The 12,711-nt window shown below is 61.2% G+C and overlaps 8 protein-coding genes across 8 annotated transcripts; 3 read left to right on the plus strand and 5 right to left on the minus strand.

Annotated features, from left to right (window-relative positions):
- Nucleotides 1–680: 680 nt before the first annotated feature.
- Nucleotides 681–1,103, plus strand: PAN0_017c5420 (uncharacterized protein; the record flags this gene model as incomplete). Its single annotated transcript, XM_014798995.1, has 2 exons — nucleotides 681–846; nucleotides 949–1,103. 2 exons carry the CDS (start codon nucleotides 681–683, stop codon nucleotides 1,101–1,103), a joined length of 321 nt encoding a protein of 106 aa, XP_014654481.1.
- A 96-nt stretch (nucleotides 1,104–1,199) lies between these two features.
- Nucleotides 1,200–1,781, minus strand: PAN0_017d5421 (uncharacterized protein; the record flags this gene model as incomplete). The annotated part of the gene is made up of 1 exon (XM_014798996.1): nucleotides 1,200–1,781. One exon carries the CDS (start codon nucleotides 1,779–1,781, stop codon nucleotides 1,200–1,202), a length of 582 nt encoding a protein of 193 aa, XP_014654482.1.
- A 317-nt stretch (nucleotides 1,782–2,098) lies between these two features.
- On the minus strand, nucleotides 2,099–2,545 carry PAN0_017d5422 (uncharacterized protein; the record flags this gene model as incomplete). The annotated part of the gene is made up of 1 exon (XM_014798997.1): nucleotides 2,099–2,545. One exon carries the CDS (start codon nucleotides 2,543–2,545, stop codon nucleotides 2,099–2,101), a length of 447 nt encoding a protein of 148 aa, XP_014654483.1.
- Nucleotides 2,546–3,253: 708 nt separating this feature from the next.
- Nucleotides 3,254–3,982, plus strand: PAN0_017c5423 (uncharacterized protein; the record flags this gene model as incomplete). The annotated part of the gene is made up of 1 exon (XM_014798998.1): nucleotides 3,254–3,982. One exon carries the CDS (start codon nucleotides 3,254–3,256, stop codon nucleotides 3,980–3,982), a length of 729 nt encoding a protein of 242 aa, XP_014654484.1.
- Nucleotides 3,983–4,041: 59 nt separating this feature from the next.
- PAN0_017d5424 (uncharacterized protein) lies at nucleotides 4,042–7,890 on the minus strand (the record flags this gene model as incomplete). The annotated part of the gene is made up of 2 exons (XM_014798999.1): nucleotides 4,042–4,213; nucleotides 4,499–7,890. The coding sequence occupies 2 exons, from the start codon at nucleotides 7,888–7,890 to the stop codon at nucleotides 4,042–4,044; spliced, it is 3,564 nt and encodes a 1,187-aa protein (XP_014654485.1).
- A 344-nt stretch (nucleotides 7,891–8,234) lies between these two features.
- Nucleotides 8,235–9,803, minus strand: PAN0_017d5425 (betaine-aldehyde dehydrogenase; the record flags this gene model as incomplete). Its single annotated transcript, XM_014799000.1, has 1 exon — nucleotides 8,235–9,803. One exon carries the CDS (start codon nucleotides 9,801–9,803, stop codon nucleotides 8,235–8,237), a length of 1,569 nt encoding a protein of 522 aa, XP_014654486.1.
- An 840-nt stretch (nucleotides 9,804–10,643) lies between these two features.
- Nucleotides 10,644–11,595, plus strand: PAN0_017c5426 (polysaccharide deacetylase family protein; the record flags this gene model as incomplete). Its single annotated transcript, XM_014799001.1, has 2 exons — nucleotides 10,644–11,375; nucleotides 11,479–11,595. 2 exons carry the CDS (start codon nucleotides 10,644–10,646, stop codon nucleotides 11,593–11,595), a joined length of 849 nt encoding a protein of 282 aa, XP_014654487.1.
- Nucleotides 11,596–11,653: 58 nt separating this feature from the next.
- Nucleotides 11,654–12,523, minus strand: PAN0_017d5427 (uncharacterized protein; the record flags this gene model as incomplete). The annotated part of the gene is made up of 1 exon (XM_014799002.1): nucleotides 11,654–12,523. One exon carries the CDS (start codon nucleotides 12,521–12,523, stop codon nucleotides 11,654–11,656), a length of 870 nt encoding a protein of 289 aa, XP_014654488.1.
- Between the last annotated feature and the right edge of the window lie 188 nt (nucleotides 12,524–12,711).

Genomic DNA, 12,711 nt, shown 5'->3' on the forward strand with positions numbered 1-12,711 from the left:
GGAGCGTGGGTGTGCGCGCGTCAACAGCTGTCAATCGAATTCAGAGGCCGGTCGATCCCGGCCCAATCACGCGCTCGGCCGGCCAACGAAGGACAATTCGTCAGAGGCGGAAGCGTCGAGCCCGTGATGGAGCTTCCTGATCGAGAGTATCCTCTTGAAGCGCCGCTGTTCAGCGGAAAAAGTGTGTGTCAATTAACTCATCAAGCAGTCCGCGTTGTGTCGGCATGCAGATCCACCGCTTCCCATCGCATAAAGCTCCTCGACAGCCTCTGCTTTGATTGCTGGTGTGCAAGTAGGCCGAATGTGAGCACCTGTGTCACACGGTCATTGACTGTGCTCTCGCAGCAGCAATTGTCACTCAGCCACATGCTCAAAAAGCTTGACGCTGCTGTTTGTCATACTCAACAGCGCTCATTCGGAGGACAGTCGCGCTCGGAGGACTGGCGGCTAGATCCACTCGACCGAACAAGTCAGGCGGAAGGTCCGAAGACGAGCCGACCGTGCGGCGGGTCAGCCTCCACGCGGGACAGCAACGATTGCGAGAGCAAGAGAGATCCCACTTGGCAGATCAAGAAGTAGCCGTTGAGAATCGCAAAGCCACACTGCGGGGGCTACGGATTCTGGTTGGAGGGTGCGACGGTGAAGGGCGCTCAGCGGAACTTTGGGCTACGAGGCCCTCGATGCAGTCGATCCTCGATACTCCGCTGGACTACAGCGACATCAGCAATCCGGCGGGCACCCCCGACTCGGCAGCCAGATTGCAGATGCTCACCATGTCTGTGCTGGTCGCGCGAAGCGTCCGCAATGACCAGCTGCTCGAGCACCTCTGCAGGGCGACGCGCGCCCGTCAGTCGAGGCTTAGACCTCTGACCGCACAGGCAGAATCGAATCGTGAGCTGGTGGAGCGAGCTGGTGGCCGATCGCATCAACTTTCGACTCCGTGACCAGCAGCTCACAGGAAAGCCGCCGTCCTGGTCGACCGTCGACCGCAAGTCTTTTTCGCCAGAAGAGGGCCGGTCCGCGATTCCTTTGCCGATCCTCTGATGTCTGCTTCTGCCGGTTCTTCGAGCGCCGCCGAACCCTGCAGCGTCACCGGCCCCTAATCTCTGCACGGTGCTCCGTCACTTCTCTCATACATCCCCATCTCCTCTCTCTCTCTCTCTCTCTCTCTCTTTTTTTCTTTCTTTTTTTATAATTATTTATTTATTTACATTGCGACCAGCGTTAGGACCTACCGACCAGGGTCTGATGGTGTGGTGGGACTGGCCCGCCTGCCTTTCCGCCTGGGCCCAGGACCAATGCTCGTGGGTCTTGACGCGCGTAATCCAGCTGCTCCTCTGCTTGTAGCATTTGATCGTGCAGACTGGACACAGCATCAGACCGAACTGCATCTTGATCGAAAGCAGCTGCCGAACGAGCCGTGAGCCGGCGGAGGGGGCGAGGGAGAGCGACCTACCTTGTGCGGCACCTGCTTGAGCAGTTCCGTGTCTTCCTCTTGTAGTTCGACGCTGGCACGAGCCGCCCCGTGATCGGCGGGCGGCGGCGGAGCCGGACGGCGCCACCCCCGCCATAGACTCTGGCTGCTCGTCGTGGTCGTCCTCGTCGTTGTCGCTGGCGCCGAATGCGTCGCTGGCATCATCGTTGTGGCCTTGGAAGAGCGGATTGACGATGCTGTTGTCGCTGTCGAGGCGCTGCATCTCCGCCCGAGCTGCTGTGGCGGCAGCCGCGACGGCTTTGCGAGCGCGGTTCCTGGCTTGGCGGCCCGGATTGGTGCGCGCCATGCTTGTTGGGGTGGGAGGGACAGGAGAGCAAGTGGACGGAAGAGAGACGAAGCGAAGGTGAACGGGAGGAATATAGATGGACCAAGGCGAGAAGCGGGGCACGCACCTCCTTGAGCCACTCCGAGGACCGGCTCAATTCCGTTCGGGTCCACCAGTGGTTCAAATTGATCGCCTGTGAAGATCGCTGCCGAACACGACTGACACTCGTGCATGATTCAGGCGATTGGAATTGGACGAGTTGAGAGACGACAGACAATGGCGCCTCAGATGCGGCGTGACAGCGCTTGAACGCAGCGCTGTTGGAGGCGCGAGCGCCTTCAGGGTGAGTTAACTGCCTCCTGGTCGACGGTAGGGGCTGGGAGAGACCTTTGCGCACCAGCGCATGACGTTTCGCCCATGCCCGAGCTAGGGTCGATGCCATACTGGCTGAAAAGATCGTCGTCGTTGCCCGTGGAGCGCTCGATCAGAGCCTCGCTCTCGTCGTTACTGACGGTCCTGGTGACGGCTTGGTGCTCACGAAGCACAGATTCGATCGCCTTGCGAGCAGCGCCATGCTTCACCTTGACGAGGATGAAGTGCTCGCCCTCGGGAGTGTTGCGCTTCGAGATGTCGCGCAGAATTTGAAAGTGAAGCAGCGAGCGGTCGGCCACGCAGTAGAGATCCACCACGAAGTGCCAGCTGAGGTCTTGCGGGATGTGGGTTATCACAAAGGTGCAATGAGGGCATGGCTTCTTGTTCCTGGTCACGAGGGTCTGTCTGGGCATGGTGGACGTTGGGAAGAGCGGATATGGATGTGGGTTGACTCGGAGGAAGGGTGCGAGGCAAGACACTTGATGGAATGGTTCGGGGAGCGGGGGCTACGATGCGGCGGGGGCAGGGGGTTTATATGCGCCAGGTATCGCGAGCGGAACAGCTAAGTTAGAGGCCGACACATCGTCATGGCGGCAGAGGCGGTGGGCTGTGTGTGTGGAAGTGCAGCGAGCGGGTCCATGTCGACGATAGTCCTCGCGCCGCCGACCCTGTTCAAAGGGGAGGCGACCTGCAAAGGAACAATAAGTCGACAGCGGTGTCGGTGGGCTGATCACAGGCGTACAGTCTCTCCTTTGTCTCGCGTGTGCGGTGCCTTGGCCCTCTTGGGCTGGAGGAGAGGCCTCGCCTAAAAAATCGAAGCAGGGTCCAGCTTCGATTAGAGTTTTGACAGCCGGCCAGCGACTGCGTGTGTGCTGATCCGGGGACATGCACGCGATGGGTTGTCATGAGGAGAGAGAGAAAGATCTTCCGATTGCATGAGGGGCCGGATTGGCGATACGAAGCTTGATCCATGCAGCCTGATCGCATAGCCGTGGGCACAAGCATGTGTCGCGATTCTCATCACTTGGCCGAGACGTTGCGCTTCACTCGGTTCGTTCAGCGAGGCGCTTGTCCGCTGCCTAATGCGCGCGCCTCAATGCTGTCTGACAAGCCCACGCCGTATGGGCGATGCGACCCGGATTGGAGATAAAGGCAAGCACACACTGCGCGCCATCGACAACCATGGTCACTCTTGTCCTTCTTCCCTTGCTCGTCATTATCATCCCTGTCTTCACTGTCCTCTATTGCAGCGACCGGCTCTCCAGACAATGTCGCTTAAAAATAGGACTCATCGCGTAGCCTTGACCATCCGCTACATGACGCCAACGGTGCCGCTGTCGGCCTGCCGAGACCACGCGGTGGTCGTCTTGCCTTTGAAGATCACTGAGGTATCGTTCTCTGTGCGGCTGGTGCGACGCAGCGAGGGTGCGCTCGGGCGGGCGCAGGCGCTCGTCGCTCCATATGGCGGTACAATTCGTCATGACGAACGGCGCGTCCTTCGCACTTCTATGATCGGGTATCATGTGGCTCCACCCACGCCAGTGTCAGCTCAGAGTGCAGCTGCACCAGCCCTCACGGATTCAAGCGACGAGCCAAGCCGTCGCCAGCTCACGCAGTCGGTGCCTGCAGACGTTTGGCGCACTTCCTCATCCCAAACAACCGAGGTAGCGTCGATCCCTGGCCGTCGCTTGCGAAGGCGGCCCATCGCGACCGCACCGGATGGCGCTGGCAGCGTCAGCCACGTCATCCCACGTCCTGCCCGGCAGAGCCAGCCTGTCGCCGCGGCACGCAGCCCTTGCAGAGAGTGCAGCGGCGCGTGCAGACTGCGCGGCGCCGGCATTGACAAGTAGCAAGGACGTCGAAGTAGACGCCTTCAGCGTCATCCGAGTCAGTGTAATAATCAATGGCATTAATCCCGGTACCGTTCTATTGACTTGGACTTGGACTTGATGTTGTTCCAGCCGCCGGCCACTCGTGACATGGCAACATCGTTACTGGCGACGCCCCGTTGTGCCGAGAGCGTGAGCGTCGCACTGCGCGCATCGATGCCTGTGCCCATCAAAGCCTGGGTGGGCTCGGACCTGGACTTTTGGGTTGCAGATGTCTCACGTTGCGAGGCGGAGGAGGATATGCAGTCACGATGCTCAAGACATCCGCTTGCGCACGGACGAACATGCAAGCTTGCCACAACATGCGCGATCGCATGTCCGCACCGCCCTTTGGTTGCATTCAAAGCCTACCCAACCCAACCTCTTACGCTCAAGTCTCTCAGCAACAACGCTGTGTGCCCCACACGATCCATCATCCTCCGCATCGACCACACTCGTTCGCACACTTCTTGCGCACGTGCATTGGGCATTGTCTACTGCTTCCTCCTGAACCACAACACATACGGCGAATTGGTATGCAACTGCCTATCATCGCCCCTGGCGATGCGCGAGTCGTCGCAGTACCACCACTCGCCACTGCTCTTGACCGTCGCCGTGTAATGCCCCGTATTCAAACTTCCAAAGTGGTGCGTCACCGCATAGAGATCGTACCGGTACGGGGGGCGTTGACTGCCGCTCTCCACTTGCCCACCCGCAGCGCCGGGGGGTAAAGGCGCAGGCATATAGTTCGTCAGATCCATCGGTGTGGTCGTAGGGAATGTGACCGTGGTATCGATCTTGTCCGTAAAGGGGCCTTTGAACGAGAACCTCTTGAGATGAATCAACAGGATCTGCGGAAGCCGACTGATCGAAAGTCGCTTGGTCGCTTTGCGCGGCTTCTTGCAGCGCGGGCAGTTCCACATATCCGCCTTATCCAACACCTCTTCCCTAACAAACGCATCCAGACACTGCTCGAGCGAGACCTTGCCCACTCCCCTCCCGTGCGGCACTGGCAAGGAGAGGTAGGTGTACGCCTCGTAGGTCGTACTCGTCTTGCCGCACGTCAGGCACGTGAGCTTGTTGCGAAACTGGCCCTGGAACCAGTCGACCACCAGACTGTCGTTGCGCATGCGGTAGATCGCCCACTCCTTGACACTCGCCACCTGCTGCGGCAGCGTCTCCAACTCCGCCTCCCTCTCCGGCGTCATCTCCACCGCCGCAGGCCTTGTCACCACATAGTTCAAATCTTCGTGCAGGCCGTCCAGCAGAATCGCGAGGAACTCCTGCGAGTCGTGCTGATCGTACCCGCGAAAACTGGGCGCGAACCTCGCCATGGCCTCGCGGAATGTTACTGGCGAGACAAACGCGTACTTTTCGCCCCACATCACATGCACCAACCCGGCCAACGCCGTAGCCAGTTGTCCTTGCGTGCCCAAAGGGTTCGTCCGATTGATCGCCTGCTTATACGATCCGTCTAGCAGGAATCGCGCGAGTGGGATCGTGGCGGAAAGACACTGAAGGGTCGAGTTCATGTAGCACGAGTTGCCGAGGTTCTTGAGTCCCGTCAGGCCGATCTTGATCTCGTCGGCGCTGCGGCCGTTGGTGGGGCTGGCATAGACGCGCGATGCAGTGGTGAGGTGCCCGGCATACCCAGGTGCCATGACCTGCTTCTTGGACGGATCGTTACCACCCGCCGATCCTGTGCCGGGGATGAGCGCAGTGGGTACCGACGTGGGGCGGTCGCGTGTGCTGGCTGCTGCGCCGGATGGCGAGGAGGACGATGCGGCCATGGGTGGCGGTTGCGGCGCCATCCCGCCGTACGCCGACATGCCCCCCGAGACGCTGGGCTTGAGCTGCGGATAGTCGAACGCGGTGGCCGAGTTGGAGCGCGACAGCGGGCGGTGCGCCGCGGGGGGCGGGAACGACGGTGCGCCCGACGCAATCCCCCCGGGCGCCTTGTACGCGCGTGCGGGCAACGACGGCCCACCAAACCCACCCTCCATCGAAAACGGCGAGCCGCCATTGCTGCTGCGGCTCGGGTACACGCCTCCGGGCTGCATACCGCGCGCTGGGTCGGGCACCACCTGCTGCTGTCTCCTCGCGCGCTTCAGCTCCTGCTGCTGCGCAACCTGTTCTGCCGTCCACCCCCTCGAACCGGCATCATCCGCGGTGGGGAATCGCGTACCCGGCTCGAACGAGACACTGCTTCTGTTCCCATTCGCCCCGGCACTGCGAAGCACCAGCTTGTCGCCCGCCTTTTGCGCCCACCTCTCGAACCCGCCCACGAGCAGCACAGGCTGGTGCTTGAGCGTCTTTGCAAACTCGTTTTCATAGATCGCGCGCACCAGCGTATCCATCCTCGCCTGTGCGGCGGGATCCTGCGGGATCTTGTCGGGCGAGTGTGCACCGCGCAGCGCGCGCAGGTTGCGGTCGTACAGCACCACGAGGTCGAACGTATTTCGCGCCGCAAACGCCGCCTGTTCCTCCTGGGGCGAAAGCACGAGCTTGTCCTCGATGTCGGCGGCGCTCATGCCGTCGCGCAGCGTGATGGGTTCGATGCAGACGAGCTTGCCGCCGAGGATGCGGCCGGCGTCGAATTCGGCGCGACTGCGCACGTCGAGCAGCAGCACATCCAGGCCGACCTTTTTGCCGATCTTGCGATTGCCCTGTGCGTCGGTGAACTCCTGGAAGCCCGGATGGAGGAAGCCGAACAGCTCCTCGACGCTGATGTGATTCTTCATGGGCAGTGGCGGCTTGGCGCCGACGATGAGCGAGCGCGGCTCTGCGGTTGATGCTGATGCTGGTGCTGATGCTGGTGCTGGTGCGGGTGCAGGTGAGGACGGAGGCTGGTGCAGACTTATGCGGTGCGGGTCGTGCGGCGGGAGGCCGTCGATAGCGCGAGACTGTCTGCTTGGCGGCTGCGGCGGTGTTGGTGCCGGGCTGGCGCGGTCAAAAGGTTCGGGCACGTCGCGGGCGAGGGCGAACTCGCGAGCGAGGTCGTTGGAGCTGGTGGAGGGAGGAGCGGGAAGCGGGCGTTTGGACTTGCCGACCGGATGCGAGGGTGGCGCTGGGAAGCCGCCGGCGGCATTGTCGTTTTCGAGCTGGTCGATGGACGGATAGTGGGCGTTGAATTCCGAGGCGGTGGGGACGGCGGGGAAGGCGTTGCTCGCCTCGTCGAGCGCGTGGTGCAAGCTGTGCGTGGCAAAGGCCGAGTCGGTGTCGGAGGATGATGCGTTGGACTGGGATCGGTCGCGCAGCTCTGCGGGATCGGTGGAGGCGCTATTGCGCAGGGCCTGGAGACGGTCTGCGAGCGAGCTACCCGTGCGTCTTCCCTCGGCATGCTGATCGATAGGCGAGGTGTCTGTCGCGTGGATTGCATGGTCGTCTTCCTCGTCCGATGCTTGTGCGGGTCTGGTGGGTGGATGGCGCAGCGCCGAATCGCCCGGCGGCTGGGCCTGTCTCTGTCTCGCGGCGTTCTGCGCCTGCTCCTCTGCGGCCTGTGCGAGCTGCTGGGCATTCGTCTCCTCGCGCACGGCGAGCTGCGACTCGAGCCTCTTTGTGCGCTCGATAAACGCCGGCGCCTGCTTCATCAGCTCGTTGTACGCCTGGTACACCGATCCGCGCGCCTTCTGGATCTTGGGCCAGTCGTCGTGCTTGGAGATGAACGCGGCCACATTCGCCGCCTTGAGGTAGTTGACAAAGGCCACTTCGATCTGCCCCTGTGCGTCCGAGGCACGCGCCTTGTCGAGGAGCGCATTCGCCGCACCGATGTACGTCTTTACGCTGAAGCTCGAGTCGAGTTTGGGCTGCGCCTGCTTGCGCAGGTTGAGCGGATGGTTGGCGGACAGAAAGGTGGATGCGCCATTGTTTGCCGCGGCCACAGCGGGCATGGTGGAAGACTTGCGGCGGTGATGATCGTGGTGGTTGGTGGTGGGGGAATTGGAGAGGGCTGTGCCTGAGCCAAAGAGGCTGTGAGACACTCGCTGCTCTCGCTGCTTTCCAACTGTGGAGGCTCAGCTGCGAAAGGGGCGTTTCATCGCACTCGTCTCTCTCCGCGCGTGATTCCAAGCTGCATGTCTCCACTCTCTCTGTCTCTCTCTCTCTTTGCCTTCCCCACGCATTGCTGTGTGCCGACTCGAACAATGTTAGATCGAATCCAATACAGTGCGGCAAGGTATCCAGAAGCACGACTACTATCATACATGAGGGCATTGGGGGGCAACGGCGAAAAAAGTTACAACTTGGCCTTGGGCGGCTGTGCAGGCTGGAGCGCCTTGCCCTGGCCCTTGAACCAGCCAGGCTTGGCCGGGTTCGTCTCGACCCACTGGTGCTTGGTCTCGATGTACTCGTCCAGGCCCTTGCTTCCCAGCTCGCGGCCGTTGCCGCTCATCCCGAATCCGCCCCACTCGGCTGCGGGGGTATACGATCCGTACGTGTTGACCCACACAGTGCCATGGCGCAGCTGCTTTGCCACACGACGTGCACGCTCGACGTTGGCCGACTGCACACCGCCCGCGAGGCCGTACTTGGTGTCGTTGGCGAGGCGGATGGCGTGGGCCTCGTCGCCATCGCGGAAACGCTCGACGGTGAGGATGGGTCCGAACGTCTCCTCCTGCACGATGCGCATGTCGCGATGGCAGTGGTCCAGCACGGTCGGACAAAAGAAGAAGCCCTTGGCGAGCTCCGGATGCGCCTTCGCATCGGGCTTAGCTCCGCCACACATCAGCTTGGCCCCCTCCTGCACGCCCAGCTGCACATACGCCTCTACCTTGGCCAGATGCGCCGCCGACACCAACGGTCCCGTCTCGCTGGCGGGGTCCATACCGTTGCCCATCTGGATGCGCTTGGCCCGCTCCACCACCCCGGCCACAAGTTTGTCGGCAATCGACTCTGCCACGATCAGCCGCGCGCCCGACGAGCACACCTGGCCCGAGTGCAGGAACACCGCCGTGACCACCGTGTCGATGGCCCAGTCCAGATCGCAGTCGCCAAACACCACGTTCGGGTTCTTACCTCCCAGCTCCACCGTGCACCGCTTCACCGTACCCGCGCACGACGCAATGATGCGACGCCCCGTATCCAGTCCACCGGTGAACGAGACGAGGTCGACGTCCGGATGCTCGGTCAGCGTGGGTCCCACGCCCGCACCCCCCGCCGTGAGCAGCTGCACCGACCCCACGGGCGCGCCCGCCTCGACGAGCAGCTTGACAAAGTGCACGGTCGACAGCGGCGTCACCTCGCTCGGCTTGATGATCACCGCATTGCCCGTGGCGAGTGCCGGTGCCACCTTCCAGCAGATCTGCAGCAGCGGATAGTTCCACGGCGCAATCAGCACGCACACGCCCACGGGCACGTGGCTCGTGGTGCTCTCCACCGTGTCGGGGATGACGTCCGACACGATGCGCTTGGGCGTGTCGAGCTTGTTGGCCTCTTGCGCGTAGAAGCGAAAGACGTTGGTGACGTCGTCGACGTCCACGCGGCTCTCCTCGAGCGTCTTGCCCGTGTCCTTTGTTTCGATCTCGGCGAGGATCTCCTTGTCGCGCTGCAGCAGCTCGGCGACGCGCGTCAGCAGCGGCGTGCGCTCGGTGCACGTCTGATGCGGCCAGTCCGAGGTGCGGAAGAAGTTGACGGCAGAGTGGATGGCGGCGAGCGCATCGTCGCTGCCCGCCTCGTCGATCACGCAGATGGTCGAATTGTCGTACGGATTGATGATGGGGCGCGTGTGGCCCGCCTTGGCGTGCGTCCACTTGCCGTCGATGTACAGCGTCGGCTCGGGCGCGGGTGTGCGCGATGTAGACGCCATGCTGCTGAGTTGCGATGCGAGTGCGGCTGGGTCTGGCGTGTGCGAGGTATAGACGGATCGACAGGCGCTGATTCGAGTCGGCTTAAACAAAGTCTAGGATGCAGAGACGTGTCAGTTCGAGCTTCACTCTCCAGCTTTATGGAAAGGGGACGCCGTTGGTCAGAGTCTGGTTAATCTAGTAGCTCCGCACAGTGTAAGGCTGATGACCTTCTCGGTGTTGGATTGTTCACATGAAGTAGAAATGTCCTCATCACTCCAACGGCGTCTCCCTTTGTATGCTGTCGCGCAAACTTACGTGTGATGTGGATGGGAGGATGGAATGTAGAGGCAGACGGCGTGCTGTTGTGAGGATGCGCAAGGTGCTGCCGATGGGAACGAAGGCCATCGAGTCTGCTTTATACACGGTGGTGGGAAGGAAGAGATGAAGCGCGGCACCTTGGCACAATTCGTGATTCAATCGGTGGAGGTTTTTCACGATCCACAGCCGCAAACTCGCCGCTCTCTTCCCGCACAGATCACATCCAAACCAGCCGCGGCCCGACTGTGCATCCGTTGATCCGGCCGTTACGTTTTTTTGAAAGCAAGCAATGTTAGGTCGAAAACGAGAGAGCGGGGAAGCATCGGCGAGCTCGGCAATCTAAACGGCCGCACGGCCTCCACCGTGCACCGTGCACCGTGGCACAAAGCAGCTTCGCTATCAATGCCAGTCATGTGGCTCAAGCTCGGCTTGGGGGCGTATCTTTGCTCAGCAGCGGCAGCCGGACCTTATCAGCCTCTCCCGCACCCTATACCCCGCTCTTAGCGACCACCATCTTCCTCTTCGCTCTTTTGTTATTCTCCATGCCAGCTAAACGCGTGCTCGTATCGTACGGGGTGGACATTGACGCCGTTGCGGGCTGGCTCGGCTCGTACGGCGGCGAAGATTCGCCCTCGGACATTTCTCGCGGCATCTTTGCTGCCGAAGTGGGCGTCCCCCGCATGCTCCGCCTCTTTGCCAAGAAGGACATTCGAGCGACGTGGTTCATCCCCGGCCACACGCTCGAGTCGTTCCCCACCGAGTGTCGAGCGATTGTCGATGCGGGTCACGAAATCGGGCTGCACGGATACTCGCACGAAAACCCCACCGCCATGTCGCTCGACCAGCAAAAGGCGATCCTCGAAAAGACGTTCAAGCAGTTGACCGAGTTTGTGGGCAAATCGCCTACGGGAAGCGTGGCGCCGTGGTGGGAAACTTCCGCAGAGGGCGCAGAGTTGCTGCTGAGCTATGGGATCGAGTACGACCATTCCATGATGCACCACGACAGCCAATGCTACTGGCTCAGGACCGGCGATCAATGGACCAAGATCGACTACGCAAACAAGCCAGAGACCTGGATGAAACCCTTGCAGAGGGGAGACGTCACGGGACTCGTCGAAATCCCCGCCAACTGGTATGTCGATGACCTTCCACCCATGATGTTTATCAAGAAATCACCCAACAGCCATGGATGGGTCAATCCGAGGGACATCGAGCAGATGTGGATGGACATGTTCCAGTGGCTCTACGACAACGAAGAAGATTTCGTCTTCCCCGTAAGTCCCCAACGCCAACCCCACCAGTACAAACATCGCATGCTGACTTTGGCGAGTTTGGGAGTAGATTACGGTGCATCCGGATGTGTCGGGAAGGCCACAGGTGCTTGCCATGCACGAACGCTTTATCGACTGGATCAACACGCACGAAGGCGTAAAGTGGTGCACCATGGACGAGATGAACAAAGACTTTCGCTCGCGCAACCCGCGACCCTCCTAAACCCCCCTCCTTGCCATGTCGAACAGGGTATACGTCTTCGATCGTGGGTTTTGGGAGACTAGAACTTGCGCCCGATGCCCGCCTTGCGTTTGGCAGCACCTCCATCGAATCGATCCATCTTTGCGTCCGCCTTGCTGAGTTTCGTCTGTGTCGACTCCACCTCGGTATCCAACTGGCCCAGCAGCTCGGTCTGTTCGCCGAGTTCCTGATTGATCGCCTCGCCCATTTGGCGCTGTCGACGCAGGATGGCGGCGAGGTTGAGCAGCTGCTCGTCCTGCTGGTCCATGGCGTCGGTTTGCGACTGGAACAGCTGTGTATTGTTGAGCGGCCGTGTGGTGTCTGTCTCCCGCGCAGGTGGACGCGGTGCATCCGCCGCTGCTTGGCCAAGTGTACGTGTACCCGCAAGAGCCCCCGGCATGGACGCTGTACGCGGCGCCGAGTTTGTGGTAGGGGTGGGTTTGCGGGGCGAGGTGGAAGAGGTGACCATCTTGACGTTCACCGGCCACTCGATGAACGACTTGAACGCGTCGGACTCACGCCAGCTTGCATCCGCATCCATGACAATATCCTTGAGATACAGCTCGAGATCGTGCATGCGCTGCTTGAGCCACATCTCGTCGTCTTGCACCGCATCGACCGAGGCAAACGACAGGAAACCCGAAAACGTCTTCTTCCACTCTCGCGCGCGTTCTCGCGGTGGCAATGGACGGGGTGCCGGTTTGCCTGCGCCACCCGGCTCGCCGGACGAAGAGGCGCTGGCAGCGAGATTCTTGTCGAGCCGCACGAACTCCGAGTAGCGCCGGTACACGGTCCAGGAGCGAACGGGCAGCTGCACCACCACGGCGTAGACCGTGTACGACGAGGCGGTGCTCGTGCGTGTCTCGTAGCGCGGTATCGATACGCCCTGCAGCGGTTGTGCCTGCGCCATCGTTGCGTCCCACAGAGCCAAAGGTTGCGTGGCAGTAAAGAATGCAGTGAGGTGTGATGGTGGAGCGGAGGAAAGACGGATGCGTGGGCTTTGAATGCAGGGGTCCCTCTCAAAATCACGAATGTGGAGCAGCACTCGCCCTTTGCGGCTGCAAATCTGCCCGGACGCGCTTCTACTGTACGCACACA

Source organism: Moesziomyces antarcticus, assembly GCF_000747765.1.
Source record: "Moesziomyces antarcticus DNA, scaffold: scaffold_v10017, strain JCM 10317, whole genome shotgun sequence".
Classification (NCBI taxonomy): Eukaryota; Fungi; Basidiomycota; class Ustilaginomycetes; order Ustilaginales; family Ustilaginaceae; genus Moesziomyces; species Moesziomyces antarcticus.